Here is a 21699-nt window from a genome sequence, read left to right on the forward strand (position 1 = left end):
ACAGACAGACAGACAGACTCACTAACTCACACACACACACACACACACACACACACACACACACACACACACACACACACACACACACACACACACACACACACACACACACACACACACACACACACACACACACACACACACACACACACACACACACACACACACACACACACACACACACACACACACACACACACACACACACACACACACACACACACACACACACACACACACACACACTCACTCACGCAACACTCTCTCTCTCTCTCTCTCTCTCTCTCTCTCTCTCTTCTCGCTTGCTTTCTCTCTCTCTCTCTCTCTCTCTCTCTCTCTCTCTCACACTCACTATAATATTTTTAATAAGTAAAAATATGAATAACCATAACCTGTTAACTGTCAACCGCCTTTTTTAAACCTATATTTGAACTTAAATGGTTGTACTTTATAATTGCTTTGGAATACAGATTTAAGGTTGGTCTCTTTCTTTTTAAGAAGACTCTCAGCAGATTAGAAAGCACTTCAAAAAACGAAAAAGAAAGTGTATAAAAAGAAGTTTAGATTTACTATAAACAATTTTATTTTATACTACATGTATTTTCCAAAATAATTTGGACTCTAAAATTGCCAGAAAATCAAAGCCATTTATCTAAGTTGCGTTCCAAATATGAAGTTGATATCACAAAAAAATGATTCCACTAAAAGGACTTAAAGTACTGTTTCAGTGTAATGCAATGTCCAATTTCAAAATGATAAATTACGTGTGCCAAGTGTCCTGCTAGCCGGGTCACTGACAGTTAACAGGCTAACATTTTAGAGTACATTTACACGTCAACAAAACAGAAACGTTTTTGAAAAGAATTGCGTACAGACAACAACGTTCACGTTGTCAAAACAGATCTGTGGAAACGAGTAAAAATGCTGTGTTATGCATGCCAGGCCATTAGTTGGCAATGTCACTTTGTAAAGAAACACTGTGCCTATAGACTGCACACGTAATATGCATGCGCAAGACATCACTGTTTTCACAAATTCACATTTTTTTAAGTTTACACAGAGACGATAATGGTGTCATTTTCAAAAACTTTTAAACCTGTTTTTAAAAGTTTGCTTTTAGTCCCCCAAAATACTGTTGTTGTGTAAATGAATGGCCACATTTTTTTAGTTGAACACGGTGTTGTGTAATTTAAACACCCTTATGCTGATAGATGCATCTTCAGAAATCCCTGCATGACCCCTATATATTGAGTCTTTTATATCTTTCATTTTTTAACACATTCTAAATGTACACATGCACTCAAATGTTATGCAGTTTTATTGTCAAGTACAATAGATTTTTTTTTTTGCTGACTTGTCGTCTGTTGCTGCCAGTTGTCCAGATTTGATTAGAGCGTGGGTGTGGCAAAGTGTGCAAAATGCTAATAGATCAAAGGGACAGGTATCCACCCTGTTTTGTGCATAGTGGTCAAGAAGATCACGGAACCTTGACCTTTCATTAGACATATATGCTCTCTTCCTCGTGTGATTAAAAAGGCATCAGGTGGTATTCAACCTGCTCAGTCAACCTATTCACTCAAGGGTCAGGCTACGGGGAATTCATGATGCCAGACTTTGATAGGTTCACTTCAGTAAGCAACAGAGAGCAACAGAGATAGTTTAGAACAGAGAATGTTGGAAGGCAGGATTGCATTTTTATGTGTTTATATCACCACAAATGAATTACATATTAAACCCATATCTTCTGATAACCATCAAATATCCACATTTAATACTACAGTAAAGAAAACAAGAAAAAGTCTATAGAGAGAGCTATTTTTTCTTTCATGTTTGGCTACACTGTTATCTTAAATTGCCATTTCTACCTGACTTAGCCCAGTTGTTTTGCTGCTATAAATTCACATATATAAAAGATATCTTGTCGTTTTAACAGTAAAGTGGTTTTCCCGTGTCCTGGCATTGACAGTGCTCATTTGTCAATTGCGTCTCTTTCCCGTGTTCACACAACTGTTTCAGTCCTTTCAATATAAAAGTCTTCGCTACTGAGTGACTAGTCTCAGCCTCAGACGTCACGCCCACGGACCGTTGGCTGAACATCTGATGCATATGGCACACTTATCTGGAAACACTTCAGGAGTTTCAAAGTCGTCATCTGATTGGTTGAATTCTACAGGATGTCCGCGAGACGTGTGCAGTGTTCTTTAACGCTCCACCTGGAAACAAATTCTGTCTTGCCAAACTATCTTGTGGAAGAAGAACGCTGTCGTGTTTACAACTGTGACAATGAGCGCTTACCGGGATCAACTAAACGCTGGATTTTCAAAAGTATGTTTGCAGCTCCATTGCTGCAGTAAACTTGCGCAACATTCTAGAATGAATCATTTTTAGATGCACGCCGGTCTGTTATTGCAGGGACATCGACTTTGCATTTTCACTCCCCTAAACATGACACGGAACAAAACAAATTGTGATTATTTGCGTTACATGTCAGTCAAACGTCCTCTTGGGCGATCCTTGGCTACACTCTAAAAAAAAAAAGGTTCTATATGGCACCAAAAATGGTTCTTCGTCGTAATCATAGAGGAACCACTTTTGGTGCTATATAGCACCATATCTTAACATGTTCTGTATATGGTAGCGGTGCTATATAGCACCTTAGTTAGCAGTGTTATATAGCACCTTAGTCAAAGAACCGGTGAAGAACCTCTGAAGAACCGCTGAAGGACCACCGAAGCACCAAAATTGGTGCTATATAACACTTAAAAAGGTTCCCCGATTACGAGCCAAGAACCATTTTTGGTGCCATATAGAACCTTTTTTATTTAGAGTGTAATGAAAGCTGCGAAAAGGTCCAGACCTTCTGCCGTCAGTCTGAAGGTCTGGCTACACGAGACTACTGAGTGACTCACTCATTAAGACAGTCTTTACCGCAATCTAATGGCGTAATAATGTAACTTCTGTTGCGGTCACTGATCTATATAGAGAAGAACATTTAAATATCAGTGGTTGCTGTTCACAGTCAGGGAATTTTTTTCCAGCGGAAAAAGGCTTTTAGTGATTTTACATAATAAAAGTTGCATTGACATATATTTTGGCTTTAATATTTGTATTGTGAGGTAACCGTTTTATAAAAGCAATAAGCCCTGTGAAGCCATGGTTTATAGTGAATTTATAACAGCTCATTTAATAATTATACAGTGAATTTAGAGGCACGTGCCAAACAACGCCCCTTAAGCCCAATTTATACTTCTGCGTCGAGTGTACGCCGTAGCTACGTCGTAGGCTGTGTGTTGCACGCGTAGCCTACGACGTACCCTGACATGCACCTCTCCAAAAATGTAACAACGCGTCAATTCTACGCGGACTGCAAGCGCTGTGATTGGTCTGCCAGAACCCCTCCCTCAGGAGTACACATGCTCCCTCTGCATGTGTAACTGCACGTCGACGCGGACAAGGACGCAGAAGTATAAATGAAAATTGATGTGTTGCCCACAGCGTAGAGGCAACGGCGCAGGTCCGACGCAGTAGTATAAATCAGCGTTTAGCTGTTATAAATTCACTGTAAACCACAGTTTCTTGGGGTTTGTTGATTCAGTGATGTTACTTTTTTTTTTTTACTTGAATAAAATCAGTTAATTTAGATGTCACAATTTTTTCATTGCACGAATGGTCAGAGAAACTTTTCTGAATCTGATAATTCAGAAACAAAGTTTTTGAAGAAACAGAGCATGCGCATGTAAAACTGACCACCATGATGGCAGGTGGCTGTGAGCGTGTGCAAGGGCGTTGTTATAGAGTTGCTAAGGCATTTTATGTGCTTTAAGCATGAGCAGTCTGGGCAGTTGCAGGTCAAAAGAGCTAGAAATTACGCTGGCCTATTCTCCAGTGTATTTTTTTTTTGTGCACATTTTATGCCTGCCAGAAGAAAAAGTGTTACAAAAATAATAATCAATGGCCTATAAAACAGGCCATAATCTAAATAGTGAAGCTATATCCTTTCTACTGTATATGTCTAATTTCTCCACTGGTAACCTGTGCAGAGCTTTGAGGGCAGACCTCTTAATTAGTACCTCTAGTATATGATAACAGCATGCTAATGTTCCAGGAACCTCTGCCAGTTCACACACACACACACACACACACACACACACACACACACACACACACACACACACACACACACACACACACACACACACACACACACACACACACACACACACACACACACACACACACACACACACACACACACACACACACACACACACACACACACATGTCTGGTGCGCTATCCTTCTGGGGACTCACCATAGGCGTAATGGTTTTTATACTGTACAAACCGTATTTTCTATCCCCTTACACTGCCCCTGCCCCTAAACCTAACCCTCACAGGAGACATTCTGCATTTTTACATTTTCATAAAAACTCATTCTGAATGATTTATAAGCTTTTGTGCCCGTGGGGACCTCAATTTAGGTCCCCACGGTGACACGAGTCCCCATGAGTCTGTCTACAGTCAGGTTGAAGTCCCCACCAGGCTATAAAAACATGTACACACATACACACACACACACACACACACACACACACACACACACACACACACACACACACACACACACACACACACACACACACACACACACACACACACACACACACGTAGTGTTTTCATCTTTTATGGGGACTTTCCATAGGCGTAATGGTTTTTATACCGCACATACCATATATTCTATCCCCCTACACTGCCCCTGCCCCTAAACCTAACCCTCACAGGAGACATTCTGCAATTTTACATTTTCAAAAAACATCACTTAGTCTGATTTATAAGATGTTTTCCTCATGGGGACCTAAAAATGTCCCCACAAGGATGAGGATTTCGGATATTTCTATCTTTGTGGGGACATTTTGTCCCCATAACGTGATGATTACCAGTCCACACACACACACACACACACACACACACACACACACACACACACACACACACACACACACACACACACACACACACACACACACACACACACACACACACACACACACACACACACACACACACACACACACACACACACACACACACACACACACACACACACACACACACACACACACACACACACACACACACACACACACTTCTTCAAGGCTTTGTCCCCAGTGCAAAACAAGCATCATCTCCATTGCCTGCAGTTATCCTTTTTTAAAGCAAAAGACAAATAGGGCCTCATGACCAATTCACAGCTTTGCAGTAAGTTCATGTACCTGTTAGGGTTCATCACTGAGCCCTAAAAATATTCATTCCCTATTCTGCCTTTTAAAATGTCATTTTAAGACCACGTGCGCAGTTCTCTCATCATTCATATACATATATACATATACACACACACACACACACACACACACACACACACACACACTCACACACACACACACACACACACACACACACACACACACACACACACACACACACACACACACACACACACACACACACACACACACACACACATACAGTCAAACCAAAAAGTACTCCACCAGATTTTACTAGCGGGTGCAGGACACTATGTTCATTTATGTAAGTGAGGATAGCAAAATAAAGTAAACTGTGACATATTACAGCCAAAAATTCTTCATACAGTGGACTACCAGTAAGATTTGGGACCAAAGTTATTCAAACACTTTGACCAGACCATGTTTTGCATAAGTGTTTTTTTTTTTATTGCTAATGCGACCTTTTACACCACAGACAAAGTTGAATAAAATTAAGCTTTGCTTGGTAATTGGTTGACCTAAATTGGTATTATCTAATTGTGTCCTTAAATTTAACAGCTGACAGCTGATTGGTTGATTGTAATCCATTCCGGACCTTTCTATCAAAGTTTTCATGACATTATCAAGATGAATTTGTTCTGACACAGTTTAACTCTCATTTTCTAAACTATAGTGAATAAACTGTGATAATGTGAGCAAATGTTGAAGGTGTCTGAATAAATTTTGGTTATATATATATATATATATACATGTAAATGCACACTGCAGCTGAGTAGAGAGGGGATCATCACTGCAATTCTTTTGTCAAAGCAAACCAACTGAACTCACCCAGCCTGGTGTCATTGACCAACTTCCTATAAACTCTTGAACATTTGTATGGGACAATTGGACACAAAGGGTGGGTCGAAAAAGCTAAGCAAATTTATAAAAAGACCATAAACCCAGAGAAAGAAAGATACATCTCTCCAGGGAGATTCGTCAATCACAGTGGGAAGAGCCTTTGTTCTGCGTGAGGTCAAGGTCTTAAATTAAGACGTAAAGAAAGGAGAGGATAGACACTGAATTGAGACACTACTCTGTGATTACTTACTTCCTAATGCACAGATTTGCCATATGGGACATTGTTGGAAAAGAGGACACGTGGTATAGCCATAAGAAACAGTATTGTCACAAGTACAGCTTTTGCACTGCCAGCAATTCATTAAGCTGTCTGGCACTAATTATCATCTTGAGCTAAATTAGCACAGACAAAATGTAGCCTAGGCTCGATATGACTCGCTCTTTCACTCACAATAATAATAAAACAATGTGTAGTTCAATGTGAATACAGCATAAGCAAATAAAAAATTATAGGTTGTGTGCGAGACACAAACAAAGCAAGATCTGTTTCACTGCACTTGTCTGAGATCACATACAAAATGATTTGCTAGTATTTTTTTTTATTTTTATTATGGGGTGCCCAGGAATTGGTTTTCGTGGGAATTTTTTTTTCAACATCATTTTGTGTATGTAAACATCTTAAAACAAGTTTTTTTGTTCATAAATTATATTTTGTATTTTCATTATATTTGTGCTTAGTATACTGAAACATTTTTTTTTCAACGGAATAAAAAAAATCCATGTAAGTCTTAAATTATGCTGCTGTTTTACTTCTCAAGTGAATATATCTTGTATTAGGGATGTATTTATAGCCTACTTGAAAGTGCAAGTACCATTATTTATGGTTATCACTGATACTAAACACTTATAAACACCACTACAGTTAAATTAGTGGACTGAAATCTGAATCAAATATCTTAATCTGAACAATTATGGCTGTTACACTCTCAGAATTCTTTTAGCAAAATCTGTACCTTTAGGGGTACAACAGCTTGTGTACCCTTAAAAGGACATCTTTGTACCTTTTTCACTATTAAAAGGTTCATATTAGTACCTTAGTACTACTATGAATCTTTTAGGGGTAAAAAAGGTACAAAGATGTCCTTTTAAAGGTACCGCCCCCGTGACAAGCCAAAGGTATAGTTTTTGCACATTTTTTTATGAGTGTGTAAAAACAAATCCACCTCAGCAGAAACAGAATAATGCACAATATATTAAACAATAATCTACATTTTAATATACGGTATATATATAACATTCTTAAATTTAAAACAATGTCTTTTTAAAGCATTTTGGTCAAATTATGTGGCATGTTTGTATGAGTCCTGCTTAATTTCTCACCCTGGTATAGTGTAAAATTCATTTTAATATTGTATTCTTGCATACATCAATTCTTTGTCGAGCTGAATTAGAGTATATCATCTTAAAAGTCTCTCCCACTCTGAAACAGAAATGTCTATATGGCATTTTTCTCAATCAACATTTGAATTTATCCCCAGACGGCCAAAACTCAAATGAACCTCTACAGCAGGATTCTGTCGCTTTAAGTGAGGGGCGTGTTTACGGTGCTACTACCCGCCCTATATGCAAATCCACCCACTACTTTGGCTGGGTAATATAGTGCGGTACTCGTTTCAGGTGTCCATACTAGTGAGGCTTGAGAAGGGATCACACATTCGCTATAAAGGGCGCAGAGAGAAGCGAAGTTCTCGTGAAGAGGCGGACTGCAAATGAGTACACATCCTCGCAACTTAACTTATAAACAACAGCCGGATAATACAAAACCACGCCTGGAAAACGAACGCAACAAGACAGGATTATTCAGAACACAGCAATTTCGACGCTATCTTAACTTGTTGACATGAAAGCCTTTTCTGCAAAACATTTGTCTGGAGCTCACCGGTGAACCTCATTTTCGTGTCTCAAATGACATGCAATACCGACTCTCGGCTCTGTATTACGGTAAGTGGTTGTTGTTAAGCAAGGAACGCCTTATTATTGGGGTTATCTTAATCGTTTTTGAGAAAAAGCACGGCATTTTGCAGACGAATAGAGCAACTGTTGATGACAGTAGACACACTGGTAGTAGTATATGCACTTACATGAAGCATTACATCGTTGTGTTATGTAATAGAAGTAGGCTATGTTGCGAAACTTCAAGTTTTGTAAAGTGGAACTGCATGCAGACCAAAATAATTTATAATATCTTTGTTGGACTGCTTTACTTATAAAAAATAATAATAATACGTTTGCATGCATATATTAAAAAAATATATAGGCTAGCCTATATTATTCATAATAATATTAAAATACTTGCACGAGTAAAATAACAACAGTAAACGAATTATATGTACCAGAAGCTCACAGAAAATGACAATGAAGAGATTTGAGTTAATTATCTCTCAGAAGATCGGATTGTTTTTAAAATCGTATCAATTGTGTTTTTCAGATATTGATCTCTGAGGACACCAATGCCAGGAATCAGTGCAAACGCATCGCGAAATAAAAAGTGGGAGATGGAGGAATACGACCAATATCAGCACTATTTCTACGACGACCACAACTTGGACGAGGACTTTTTCAAATCGAGCGCACCAAGCGAGGACATTTGGAAGAAATTCGAGCTCGTGCCAACCCCGCCCATGTCGCCTGTCAGGATACTGGAAGGTACCGGTCCATCTCCAGGGGACAGATTAGAGTGGGTGTCCCAGTTCTTGGGGCAGGACGACGAGCAGGAGGGACAGTGCAAGCTCAACGCGGAGGAGACCCTGGAGAACTTGAGCTCCATCATTATTCAGGACTGTATGTGGAGCAGTTTCTCCGCCACTCAGCAGCTGGAGAAAGTTGTCAACGAGCGTTTGTCCTGCACGGCTCCGTCGAAACTCTCCAGCAAAGCGCAGTGCGTCCCTGTGGACGCGCCTGCTCTCAACAGCTTCGCGACAGATTGTGTGGATCCAGCAGCTGTCCTTACTTTCCCCCTGAGCAGCAGCTGCAAGAAACAGGTGTCGTCCGGGTCAGAATCTCGCACCGACTCCTCGGGTAAGCACGAGACCGTTGACTTTGAAGACCAAAACTCACTTATTTGCTTAACCGTGTAGACCTTGAAGCATACGTGTAAATTTGCAGCTATGACACCTCATTTTGACACCTGGCTGATCTCAACATCTGTGATCGTCTTATGCAGTAGCTTGCCATTAATTTATGCACTAAACTACGCCAAAACCTGACATGGCATACCTGAGTAGAAAAGTTGCATCGGTGCCATGGGATTTAGGTTGGCATTTCAACTTGAATTCAACTTAATATATGTGGAATGTAAAAGTGTGCTGAGCTTCCACATTCCCCAAGTGAAACAAAAGAAGAAATTGTTTTACTTGTGGCTGGTGCCTACTAGTGCATGATCAGCAGCAGACAGCAATAATAAGGGTACTTGAATCCTAAAGTGGTCAGGGTCACTCAATTGTCCATGAATGAACAGTCACTATGAAGCGAACACAGTAGAGATATAGCCTAGTTGATTCCTCTATACTTTAATTTTAAGGGCACGTGCAAATTAAAGGCTTAAATTTCAACTTCTGTGTCATTTACTTGTTTCGTTCTGAACCTTTTTTCTGCAGAACACGGGAGATATTTCAAAGAATGTTTCAGCCATACAGTGAAAGTCAATGGTCTCCAAAACGACATTAGACCCCTTCGACTTTCATTGTATGAAAAAAACAAACAAACATGACATTGGATGAACTATTCCTTTTAATAGTGAATTTCTGATTTTGCAACAAAAACATTTGGCTTTCAATGATGGAAGTAATTGCGTTGTGAAATTGGAGTAGAGGGAACTCGGAACAGATGCTGCTCTTATCAAAATACACATCAGAGGTGACTCAAGTTCATTATTGGAGATCAGAGCCTCATTTACTTTTCTCTTGCTGAGAATAAGGAACTAATAGAAACGATATTCATTTTGTAGTTTTGGGGCCCATCTAACTAGATCTCACTTTCTAAATGTTTGTGGTAGAGTGGGTGGATGGAAAGGTGTTGGAATTTGGTAAAAGGCTGCAGAAGATGAAGCAGCACTGCACATGATCTGTCTACAATGGCTGCAAAACCAGACATATGTAAACTGAAGTGCCTCGTATTCTTTCTGTTGTTCTTTCAGATGATGAGGAGATCGATGTAGTGACGGTGGAACATAAGCAGAACAAGGCGCGCTTGGTGAACGCCCGCAAACCGGTGACCATTACGGTTCGTGCAGACCCCTATGACCCATGCATGAAGCGTTTCCACATCTCCATTCACCAGCAGCAGCACAACTACGCTGCCCCCTCGCCCGACAGTTATCCTGAAGAGGAGCCGCCTCGCAAGAAGATCAGGCAAGAGACCTTGCAGCCACGGCTGGTTTCCACACCCCAAACCCCTGAAAGAAAAAGCCCCTTACCTTCCCCCTCAGTCCCCGCCCAATCTCAGACAGTCTCCGCTTCTCCAACACACACATCCTACCACCTCAAATCCCAACCATCCAGCCCCCAGAGTTCGGACTGCGAGGACACAGACAAGCGTAAGACGCACAACTTCTTGGAGCGGAAGAGACGCAATGACCTACGCTCGCGCTTTCTGGCCCTACGGGATGAGATCCCAGGCCTGGTTGACTGTCCAAAGACGCCCAAAGTTGTGATCTTGACCAAGGCCACAGAATACCTGCGCACGCTGCATGTCAGCGACAAACAGAAGGCCCAGGAGAAGAAGCAGCTGAAAAGCAGGCAACAGCAGTTACTACGGAGACTCGCTGAACTGAAACGTGCATAAACCTTCGTAGTCCAGCCATATTTTCAATAGGAACTGTGTAGAGCTCACTGCATGAAAAAAGGTGTATCCGGACCAGGATACTCCTGTATACACTGCTGAAATTCGGAAGAATCCAGGAGTATACTGGCCGGATAGGTCAAATTCCATGGATCCGTATATGTCCGTATTCATCCGAAATGGTACCAAATCGGATGTATGTTGTGGCCGTATACTCCCATGCTACAGCCATTTGTTGCCATGACAAATAATCCCATCAAGTTTTTCCCAGGAGACATTTTCACACCTCTAAACAGCTTTGCCTTCCACCCCCTATTGGTCCTTCATCTCAAACTGGATTGGTTGTTTTTTTTAAAACCACTCCCAAAACCCAGACTGCTATTGGAGGACAGGACGCATTGAAAACCCAGTCAAGTGACTTTATTGGTTACTTCTAAGGCTAAGGGTGGGCTAGGTTTTGTAGCATAGGGACTTGATTGGTTATAGGCCAGCTATGCAGATTTTGCTCATTAATATATAATATATATATAAAAAAGAATCCCCTCTCCCTCCCAAAAGAAAAATACACACAAAACAATTTGAGAAAGTCTGAAATATTTATTAAAAAGGTATAAAAAATAAAATAAAAAAACATTCTTTACAGCATTATAAACGAACATTAAAACAATGGTGAAACAAAAACAAGTGAACTAAATGTATTTAAAAGGGATGAAAATGTAAAGGAACAAATGTAAAAATATAAACAGTCCAAAGAACATAAATATACATTAAAATGAATTGGTAAAGAAACAAAAAGGGGAAAAAAATGAACAAAATGCATTTAAAAGACAGATGTAAAGGAATAAAATACACAGTGAACATAAAAAGGAAAAGAATAAATATACAAATTAAACAATATAAAATGAGAACAATAAATTTATAAGACAAAAAAAAGTGTATATAAAATACACATAAATATTCCAAGTAAACAATATAACCAAATAAAAAGAACAAAGAGCATTATAAACATACATTCAAATGAATGGGGGAAAAGATAAGTGAACAAAATGTTTCTAAAGGAAGGCGACGTAAGAGGAACAACAATACAAAACGTGGAGATCAAAAGCAACATGGACATCTAAAAAGGAACAAACATACAAAGTATACAATATAAAACGAGACAAAGAAATCTATAAATTAAAAAGTGTATATAAAATATATGTAAATGTTCTATATATGGGAACCAATAAAAGTATAAGTATATAAACATAGGAATAAAGAAAATATAAAATGGACCAATTGAATATTAAAATTATAATTATAAAATAATTGTGACCAACTCTAACACAATGTTGTTTGAGCTAGCCAAACCATCCACACTGGCCTTCCATCAACAACAGCATCATCTTCATCTTCATCAGGTCTATAGTTGCGGTCTCCCACAGGTTCTGTGTTGGTTTGTGCCACCCTGGACCTGGGGCCTGTTTCAGAAAGGAGGTTCAACCAACTCTGAGTTTAAACCTGAACTCTGTGTTGACTTACTCTGAGATGGGAAACTCTGAGTTTTGGGTTTCAGAACAGCTGAATTGAGGTAGTTCAATCAACTCTGAGTAGACTGACTCTGAGTTAAGCTCATGCACTCCAACTATGAAAAGCCACGATCAATGGAGCTACGAAATTACGATTCACCATGGCAACAGCACCCAACAAAAAGACGTTTGCATACTTCCGGGTCAATACACAAGTTTAATTCTTCATTATTTTAATTAAGTTTAATTTTCATGGTATCCAAAAGGCAAACAAAGAATGTGGCAGCAGCTAAAAAAAAAAAAAAAAAAAAAAAACATAATTCAATCAGGAAAAGCTTTAAGCATAAAATGTTCATTTTACGAACATTTTATGCTTAAAGCTTTTCCTGATTGAATTATGTTTTTTTTTATTTTTTTTTATTTTTTTTAGCTGCTGCCACATTCTTTGTTTGCCTTTTGGATACCATGAAAATTAAACTTAATTAAAATAATGAAGATGGGTGTAGGTTTAATGACTTTACAAACATTTGACATATTAAATAAATATCATTCAGTGTCCAATGTGCAGCAGCTTTTCCCACATAGACCCTTTTCACAGACTGTGATGACGTGTTTTAATAGTCATCAATATCGTAAATCCTGCAACGTTTTTTGTATTATTTTTTATGTATGTACATTTATAACACTAATACTTTGTATTATATTACTTTTGCATCAAATTACAAAAATCAAGTGACCGCTGCTGTGAGTGTTTCTAATACAGTGTCTATGGGAGTGATGGTGAAAATTAACATCTTTCTCTCTTTTCACTGAAGTTATCAATCTTACTTTAATTTTTCCATCTTTTTGAAAGTTGTGAAATCACTATTGTGGAGTTTTTCTTTTGCTATTTGACCAAATGGAGACACAAAAATATATATTTAATGTATTCTCTCATTCACCGCTATAAGAGTTAACCCAACTATGACGACTTCAGCTTCGGAAACCCAGAAATGTGAAAAGGGTCTATGCTCTTTTCACATAATGAAATGTTCTCTGATCACACCTGTTACATTTATTAATCAGGGTAAGGACATTAACATTTTAATTCTACTCAGGCCAGCCAAACTCCAGCACCACTGACATATGAAGAGGAGATGGAGGACGAATATTAACACCCAACAGGAAAAAGAATAAAGTATTTGTAGGAAATAAAGATGACTATAAAAAATGTAAATAAATGTATTTAACAGCTGTGGTGGTAGTTATGCCATATATCTCGTACTACCATCTGGCAGCATCCTTCCATTCCATACAATAATCCGCTTTCAGAAAGTGTGATGATGGGAATATGAGTGTCATCAATGCGTCCAACCACTGGAAATCCTAAAGGAAATTCTAATTATCAGGATACTTCTAGAGGATTATCAAGTGAACGTCAGGATCCTGTATAAAAGGACATGCCATTTTTGTCACTTTGACAGTGTCCCCATGATGAAAATATGAGCAATGAATGTTCCTGCAAAGAATGCTTTTCTTACTTTGTATTTTTGTCAAGTGGCAGAAAATTTAATTTGTTTTAAGTAAACTTTGCTTACTTTAGATTTAGATTAAATTTATATTTTTTTTTATATTTATACTTGAAATACGACCAAAATACTCAGTAAGAAAAGCATTTGTGGCGTTTGAATGAATGAATAAAGTATTTAAACACTGCTGGTGCTTTAAAAAGGGGGAGGAGAACAAAAGAAACTCTGGGTTTACCAAAGAAAACCTGCTTCTGACCAGGTTAGGTTCACAGAGTAAGTGACCCTGGTAACTGACTCTGAGTATAAGTTACCTCTCTTTCAGAAACGGGCTTGGCTTACCCTGCTTTCTCGGGTTTGACATACCTCCCATTCTGAAACCGAAAACCCAGAGTTTCCCTTATTTCAGGGTTAACCTACTCAGAGTTTTCACTTAACCTCATTTCTGAAACGGGCCCCTGGTCTCCAGCAACTGTAAAACATGACAGTAAATTAACCACTAAAACTCAGAGAGGAGTATAGTAACATTCTGGAGGGAAAAAGCTTAACCGGTTTCTTAACTTACCCGTCTCTTTCTCTGACGGTTCTGTGTGATGTTCTTCATAGTGTTTCTTTTCTGGGCCTTTTCAGACTGAGCCAAAGAATACTTCCTCAGCAAAGTCTCACAAAATAAAATACATCTTGCGACCTGCCAAATAATACATTAATAATATATAGTTAATGCCAATAAAAGTAAGTAAAACAATTCAATTAAAATGTATTTGTATAGCGCTTTTCACAATACATATTCAGGGTTTTTCCTGGGTCAAAAATGGTCTTCGGTGGTGGCTGACAGACATGGTAATCCATACACACACATACGCACGGTAAAAAAAAAATACCCTACCCACTTGATCTGCAAGCGCAAAACTGACAATAAATTTGAAATAAATTCAAAGAAAGTTTGTAACTTTTGCTTATCTTATTTTGATACCTTGATGTTTGTTTTTTTTCCTCATTTTTACACTATTTACTGATAATTGTTTGTTTTGGTAATCATATTAATATTAAAAAAATGAACAAATAGCCTAATTTTCTGCCATATACAATCAGCTAGCTAACAACAAATTTGTTCTGGGTTCACCTCACTCCAGTCTAAACTAAATTATTTTAGGCTATTTATTTTACTACACATTATGAACATAAATAAGCTGAAAGACTGTTGATAATTAAAAATAATTCTTACTATCCACTCTTGCTAAATTGGGTAAGCACACTTGTGTTCTCATTTCAGGTGTTGTTCTGAGTAAATGATTAAACTAATTCGTGAGTTCAGTGTTGGACAGATCAGTTGTTCTAACCAGTCGTTAAAATGATTCAGTTCAAAGGAGTCATTAGGTGGCGAATCGGACATTAGCAGACGCGTTGTGTGTGAATCCCGTCTTTAGAACATCGCGAAAGATTTGTCAACACACAGAAAACACTTCATAACCGGATAGGATTTGTTTCCTGTTTATTTAAAGTATGCTTTATGCAGCTGGTCAGAGAATCAGTCAATGTTTTTTGAGCGCATTTCACACCCAGCGGTAATTAAAGGAAAACATCGTCTGATAGCGCCACGTGCAACATGGATTCGGTCTTCCGACCTTTTGATTTTGATTAACGTAATATGTGAAACATTAGAAAGCTAAGAATGCTTATTTTGAAGACAGAGAGAGTGTGCGCGGGGGAGGAGCTCACTGGTCATTCTCTCTGTCACTCAGTTAACTCAAGTGCAGCAGTCATCTGTTCTACATCACTCATAAATCACAATAACTGATCAAATAAGGCTTTGGCGGGACAAAAATTTGTTTTGGCGGCCGGCAAAAATTTTTCAATGTAGGAAAAACCCTGATATTGTTTCAAAGCAACTTCACAGAAAATGCATGTGTCTACATTACAGAAAAAAACAGAGAACATTAAAATAATTTTTAAGATTACCTTTTACACATTCAGGGTCAACATCTGTAAAAGTTCTTCACGATCATGGATCCAAAACTTCTGGATCATGAGGGGGGAAGAAACATGCACACACACAAATGAATATTAATTTGTTTGATAAAACATTAATATTAATTATCAACTTACGGACAAGGACTTGCAAAACATACTCACCAGGCCCATAGAAAAACTTTACAGTAGATCCAAAATCCTGGTTTGCCTATAATTCTTCAGAGTCCAAGGATGGTGGATTCCTGTCCTCTCTGTTGAACAAGTGTACATGACAGTGTTCTCAGATTACTCTTTCCAAAACTCTGTTACATTTATGACAAGCTTGATTTTAAAACTAGCTGACAGTAGGGATGGGCATTATGACCATATAATTATACATACATGAGAAATTATATTTTACAATAACGATATCACAATATATTTATTTTGATGGATATTTTATTAAAATGCTACAGAATAATACTGCTTTAAAAGTCTTCACTGTATGATATTCAATTAATTAATATCACTTGATTCTTAAAGAAGCAGAAGGTCTTCTCTATCTCTTTTGTTTTATTAAAATGATGACAAAGCTGCAGCCCCTTTAAGAACGGATGCACAGAATGACACGCATCCGGGTTTCCCCACGTTAACTTGAACTGTTTAACTTACTTAAGACATAACTGACTGTTTAAATCAAGTGAATACCTCACATGACAAGGTTTCTGAGATAATTGTGTGCATTTTACAGAAAGATAATTGATTTCGGGATCGCATGCTGTCTGAGAGAGGCTTATTTTAACACATGTCCCGTTCATTATTCTACATTCATGCATGTTTCCTTGTCAAAATGTCAAAAAGTTTTAGTACAGTCAGTGCTGCGTTATATACGCTATATTCCCATTCCGCAATATAAAAAGGTAATGTTAACGTTTACAGCAAAATCGCTAACAATAGTCAGTATCATCAGATCGCCATAACACCCAGCCCTAGCTTAACAATATTACAACAAAACACAGAAACAGAATATGTAAGTTAATCATGATTAGCATATGACTTTAATGCACTAACGTTATATCTTGATGAGCAGTAGAAACAATATAAAGGGATTTACGTTACCTTCTGCCGTCTGCTGTCCGCCATTGGAAACTTAGTCTGTTCGTATTCATGTTTTTTCGTTCTCAGTCGACATCCCACAATCAAAATTCGTCCAAAATAAGATTTTAACAGGTTTAAATGGTCCATGCAATGCCATTAATAGACCGACGTGAAGATTAGAAGCCGCGATCGCGTCGCGTCCCCGCGAGCCACGAGTAACTCCAAGACAACGGGTGTATAATTCAAACTGAAGGCGCGCACTGTCATTGGCCAGATTTCTGGATGACGTTCAGATTGACCAATCACGCTCAAAAGAACACGGAAAGACAGCAAATAGCCTTGCAAATATAGAAAAAACTTGTTTTAAACAACAGTTAGAAAATGTGTATATTTATTTTTATTTGCTGTTATATTTAATTAATTGGTCAAATGGTGTTTTGTGGTGTGGGCACTGGCAGAGGCCTGGAAGTTTCAACCTGGAGAGCAGTGCAGATTTGTACTCTTTAAAAACAATTATTGTTTGATATTTAGTTTGCTATATATTTTGTTATATTTGTATCCAGAATTGAATGTAAAACCAGTTTGAATGTAAAAATACACCTTCACTGTAAAACAGAAAATTAAAGTAAAATATCCTTATATAACTATAACTATGTTATAACTTATATAACTATAACTTAACTTAACTATAACTTATATAACTATAAGGTTTAATTTAAATAAGGAAAAATCTGTAAACTAATAGTGTTTTCTCTAAAACGTTTAATGTAATTTCTGTGACGTTTTTTAACTTTATTTGACTTTAGATATTTGACTTTAATTTTACGGTTTTTGTTTTGCAGCTGTAGCTGCTGTTTTTTTTAGGTTTTTATTTTTACAGTGTAAATATAAAACTAATAAGATTTACTTTAAAATGACAAAGAATAATGTTAAATTGTTAGTATGGACATAAACATAAACCTTTAATATAATGAGCTAAATATTGTATTACAGTTGTTAATTTACAGATATTGTTTGTAATTTTGCATGAATTTGTTATTTATGAAAACAGAAAAATAATACAGTGATGTTCCTGTATAAAAAAATGAGAATTACTGTAATTTGTCATTAATGATATAATCCTTAAAATAACAGTCAAGTTGTTTATTTAGATATTGTTTGTAATTTTACATCGTTTTAAACATAATTCAAAATTACAAGAAAATAGTTTTTTTCTGTAAAATTAGGATTATTTTTATTGGTTGCCTTATTTTTATTGGTAACCTAATTGGTTGCACCTACATCTATTGTGAGTGGTGGATTTCAAACCTCAAAACGCCCCTCTTTTGCAGCGTGTTAAAGTTAAGAATCTTAGAGTGACACTTTTTGTTAACAGTTGCAGAGCTGAAAGATCTGCTTGTGTTTCTGTGTTTCTTGAGCAAGTGAATCCCTGCTCTTTTTTATTCCATATTTTTATTTTGAGCATATCAGTTTTTGGTGTTTTTAAAACAAACTTTATCATTTTCCACATTTCATCTCCTTTTTATTTAATTCTATTATTGCCTACAATTTGTAAAACTTTGCAAAAATTGTTTGGGGATAGTCTAAAATGTTTGGTTAATTATCCTTTGTTAATTCCATTACATTTCTTTGTTTATTTCATTACATATTCAGATTTTTTTGTGAACGTATATGTTCAGACAGGGTTTTTATTTTGTACTGTTTTTATAAAAAATATTTGATTAAGAGACTCTTTTCATGCAGTGGTTTTAAGGCCCTGACACACCATTCTGATGGTTTGGCCCAGACCCAGGCAACGTGAACCAACCCCACAGTCGGCTTTAGTCATTGCTAGTTCAGTTTAGTGTTTCAGGGCCTTAAGAATTTATTTTTCTGTGCAAAAAGCTTGTTTGCTGTAGCCTACAGTAGACCAGAGATAATTCTCAATCCTGAAGTCCTCCCCTGCCCCCCCTCTCTCTGAGAACAGCCAGCACAAGTGTCAGTCATTAACATATGAAAGGTCTTCTTCACACCTAACAGTCTTCAGTCCTAGCACACCCAGCAGTGTTTCAGCTGTATATGTCCGTGAAATTTCACGGATTCCTGTATACGTCCGCATACGTGAGGTTTCCGGGTTTTTCTGGAAATATACTGTTCCGTGTTACTCTGATCCGCTTTTTCCCACATACATCCGGTAAACATCAAATTACACAGGAGTATACCATGCCCGGATAGTGCCGGATTTCAGTGTTTTCATGCAGTGGCTGTGTTTTTTTCCTCCAAAGTTCCACATGGGGATATTTAATGGAATGGACACTATATTTTGAGATTAGTTCTTTAGTTTTCGTTCTTTGCACATTTGCCTTCGCAACTGGGGGGATGGGGGATGGGGGATGGGGGGGGGGCGTACTTGGGGAAGCTGCGGTACTGGTGTTCTCAAGTGGATCCTACTTGACCCGAATAAGTTTCAAACAATTTTCCAAAGAGGGTCATAATTTCTGACGTTTTCATTTGAAATTTAACGATTTAGACCCTGAATGTGTGTTCTCTTAAATTCTCTCGCGGGAAGTATTATTTAATTGAATTAGCATGCCAAATTAGGCGTTATTTGAAATGTAGCAATTTATATGCACGTATAATTGATCTCCTAAACCGTCAAGGTTTTGTTTTTGGTGGCAGAATCCAGAATTCATCTGGTTAAAGATATTTAAGTGTCTTTAATCAGTGTAACTTCTCCGTTAATAGTGCTTTTGTTAACTACATTTAAGGAGAGCTGTGTGCCACCATTGCCACATGATGCCAGTGTAAGTTTAACAGACAGGAAGTTGCATCACTGTTACTTTGTTATATTGTGTTCTATGTTTTTTTGTCTTTTTCTCAGTTATTGTATATTATTCTTATCTTGAACATTCAGGACAGTGTCCAGCACAGCCTTGCAGTGTATATAAACTGTGGCATATTCTTTGGACATATGTATATAATAGTAGTGATGTACAGGACATTGTGTAAAAATACATACTTTGTGTTTTGAATATGAAAATCAGCACTGTTAATAGACTTTATTTTCTATTTTTCTGTCATTTGTCCTAAACCTTGGTTGGCTCACCTGCCTTCCCTAGAGTATCTCAAAGTTTCTATTTTTGTTAAGAAAAGTTTTAAAAAAAAGTCAAAAAGTTAAATAAAACAACACTATCTACATTTCATTTTCATCACTAGCCACTTTATGCTGGTTTCACTGCCTGTTCCCTTGTGTTCTGAAATTTCGTTGGCTTAATATCGCTCTTGTGGCAGAAAGAAAATGCTGAAAGATTTTTGTACTAATTATATTTTCTTACAGAATTGATTGTATCATTGTTTGATTTCTATTTAAATATAAAGTTGTACTGGTGGCATATGCGTACTTATCTCCCACTATGACCAGAACTTTATGCACATTGCTGTCATGCTGAAAAAGAAAAAAAGGCCATGTGTTCACAACAATCACCACTGATTGATTGAGGTGACTTCTGTTTGTACATTCAGCTTTGAAATTGTATGGCCAAAAGGGTAAAATGCCATCAGAAATTGACTGTACTTGACACCAGGGTGCATATGCCACCAGTAATCATTGTTTTTTCTTTTTTTTCTTTCACTTTTGTCCCTTGTCATCAGGTGTCATACTGGGAGAAGAATGGCAGCAGCATTGTCTAAGCACTTTGTGTTCTGTACCTCATAAGCCTATATACATAAACTCAAAAATTGGGTAAACAATAAATAAATTCAGTTCAGATCACGTCAGCATGTTTGTCTTTCTTTGTTAAATAGAATTCAACTCTAATTAACTGCTTTCAGATTTGTTTGCATACACCAATGATCCAGAAGCCAAAACATAAATGAAATGTTTTACAATGAAATATTCCAAATAAGACTTATTTAAAGTGACAGTTCTCCCATAAAGGAAGATTCCATAATTTCAATAACTTAAGAACTAATCTGGTTAACTAGCAATTAATTAGGGCTAAGCAGTCTTAGTTTTCAGATTCAAATTAGACCAATCTACCTTTTAATGTAACTGACTAAAAAAGTTATGACTGATCTTGAAGGAAAAAATGAAATTACTAACTTGTAAGACTAGTTTATGCATCCAGCCCCAAATGTGTATGACTTACTTCCGTGGAACAGAACTTGAGATGCCAGTCACCATTCACCTTAAAGGAATAGTTCACCCAAAAATGAAAATTATCCCATGATTTTCTCACCCTCAGGCCATCCTAGGTGTACTGGATATGACTTTCGAAGTTATATTACTGGCTCTTCCCAGCTTTGTGAGGGAATTGAATAGTGCCCGAGTTTTTGAAGCTTCAAAAAGCGCATTCATCCATCATAAAAGTAATCCAGTGGGTTAATAAATGCCTTCTGAAGTGAAGCGATGGGTTTTTATTAAGAAAAATATCCATATTAAAAACTTTATAAACTATAATCACTGGTTTCCGGCAACGTCCATACCCGCTTTCATGAGAGAGTTGAGTTCCGGCTGAAAAGGTGACCTTTGACCCTATGTAGGACGTATTACGTATGTATATAGCGTAAGCTTAGGTGAGAATTGACAGACACGGAAACGCAGAGAATAGAGCAAAACAAAACCCCGGTCATGAATAAGAAGTCTAAAACGAGAAATTTTAAAGAAAAATGTCGGAGGATTTCGAGAGAAGAGAAGC

General features: G+C 37.5%; 1 protein-coding gene across 2 annotated transcripts; it reads left to right on the plus strand.

Moving 5' to 3' along the window:
* The first annotated feature begins 7793 nt into the window (after nt 1-7793).
* myclb (MYCL proto-oncogene, bHLH transcription factor b) lies at nt 7794-20773 on the plus strand. 2 transcript variants are annotated; one of them, XM_079829793.1, is made up of 4 exons: nt 7807-8124; nt 8612-9201; nt 10319-11007; nt 19264-20773. In XM_079829793.1, exons 2-3 carry the CDS (start codon nt 8634-8636, stop codon nt 10963-10965), a joined length of 1215 nt encoding a protein of 404 aa, XP_079685919.1. In that variant the 5' UTR covers nt 7807-8124; nt 8612-8633; the 3' UTR covers nt 10966-11007; nt 19264-20773. The 2 variants fall into 2 exon arrangements, with proteins under 2 accessions (XP_079685920.1, XP_079685919.1); XM_079829794.1 differs by lacking the exon at nt 19264-20773 and having other exon boundaries at nt 7794-8124; nt 10319-14903.
* Nucleotides 20774-21699: the final 926 nt, after the last annotated feature.

This window comes from Gobio gobio, assembly GCF_949357685.1.
Source record: "Gobio gobio genome assembly, chromosome: 11".
Classification (NCBI taxonomy): Eukaryota; Metazoa; Chordata; class Actinopteri; order Cypriniformes; family Gobionidae; genus Gobio; species Gobio gobio.

What these genes read in the sequence shown, in the direction of transcription:
- myclb (XM_079829794.1), top strand. Translation starts at nt 8,634, where the DNA reads ATGCCAGGAATCAGTGCAAACGCATCGCGAAATAAAAAGTGGGAGATG. An exon ending in ATCTCGCACCGACTCCTCGG is followed by an intron (nt 9,202 to 10,318) that starts GTAAGCACGAGA and finishes TTGTTCTTTCAG; the next exon opens with ATGATGAGGAGATCGATGTA.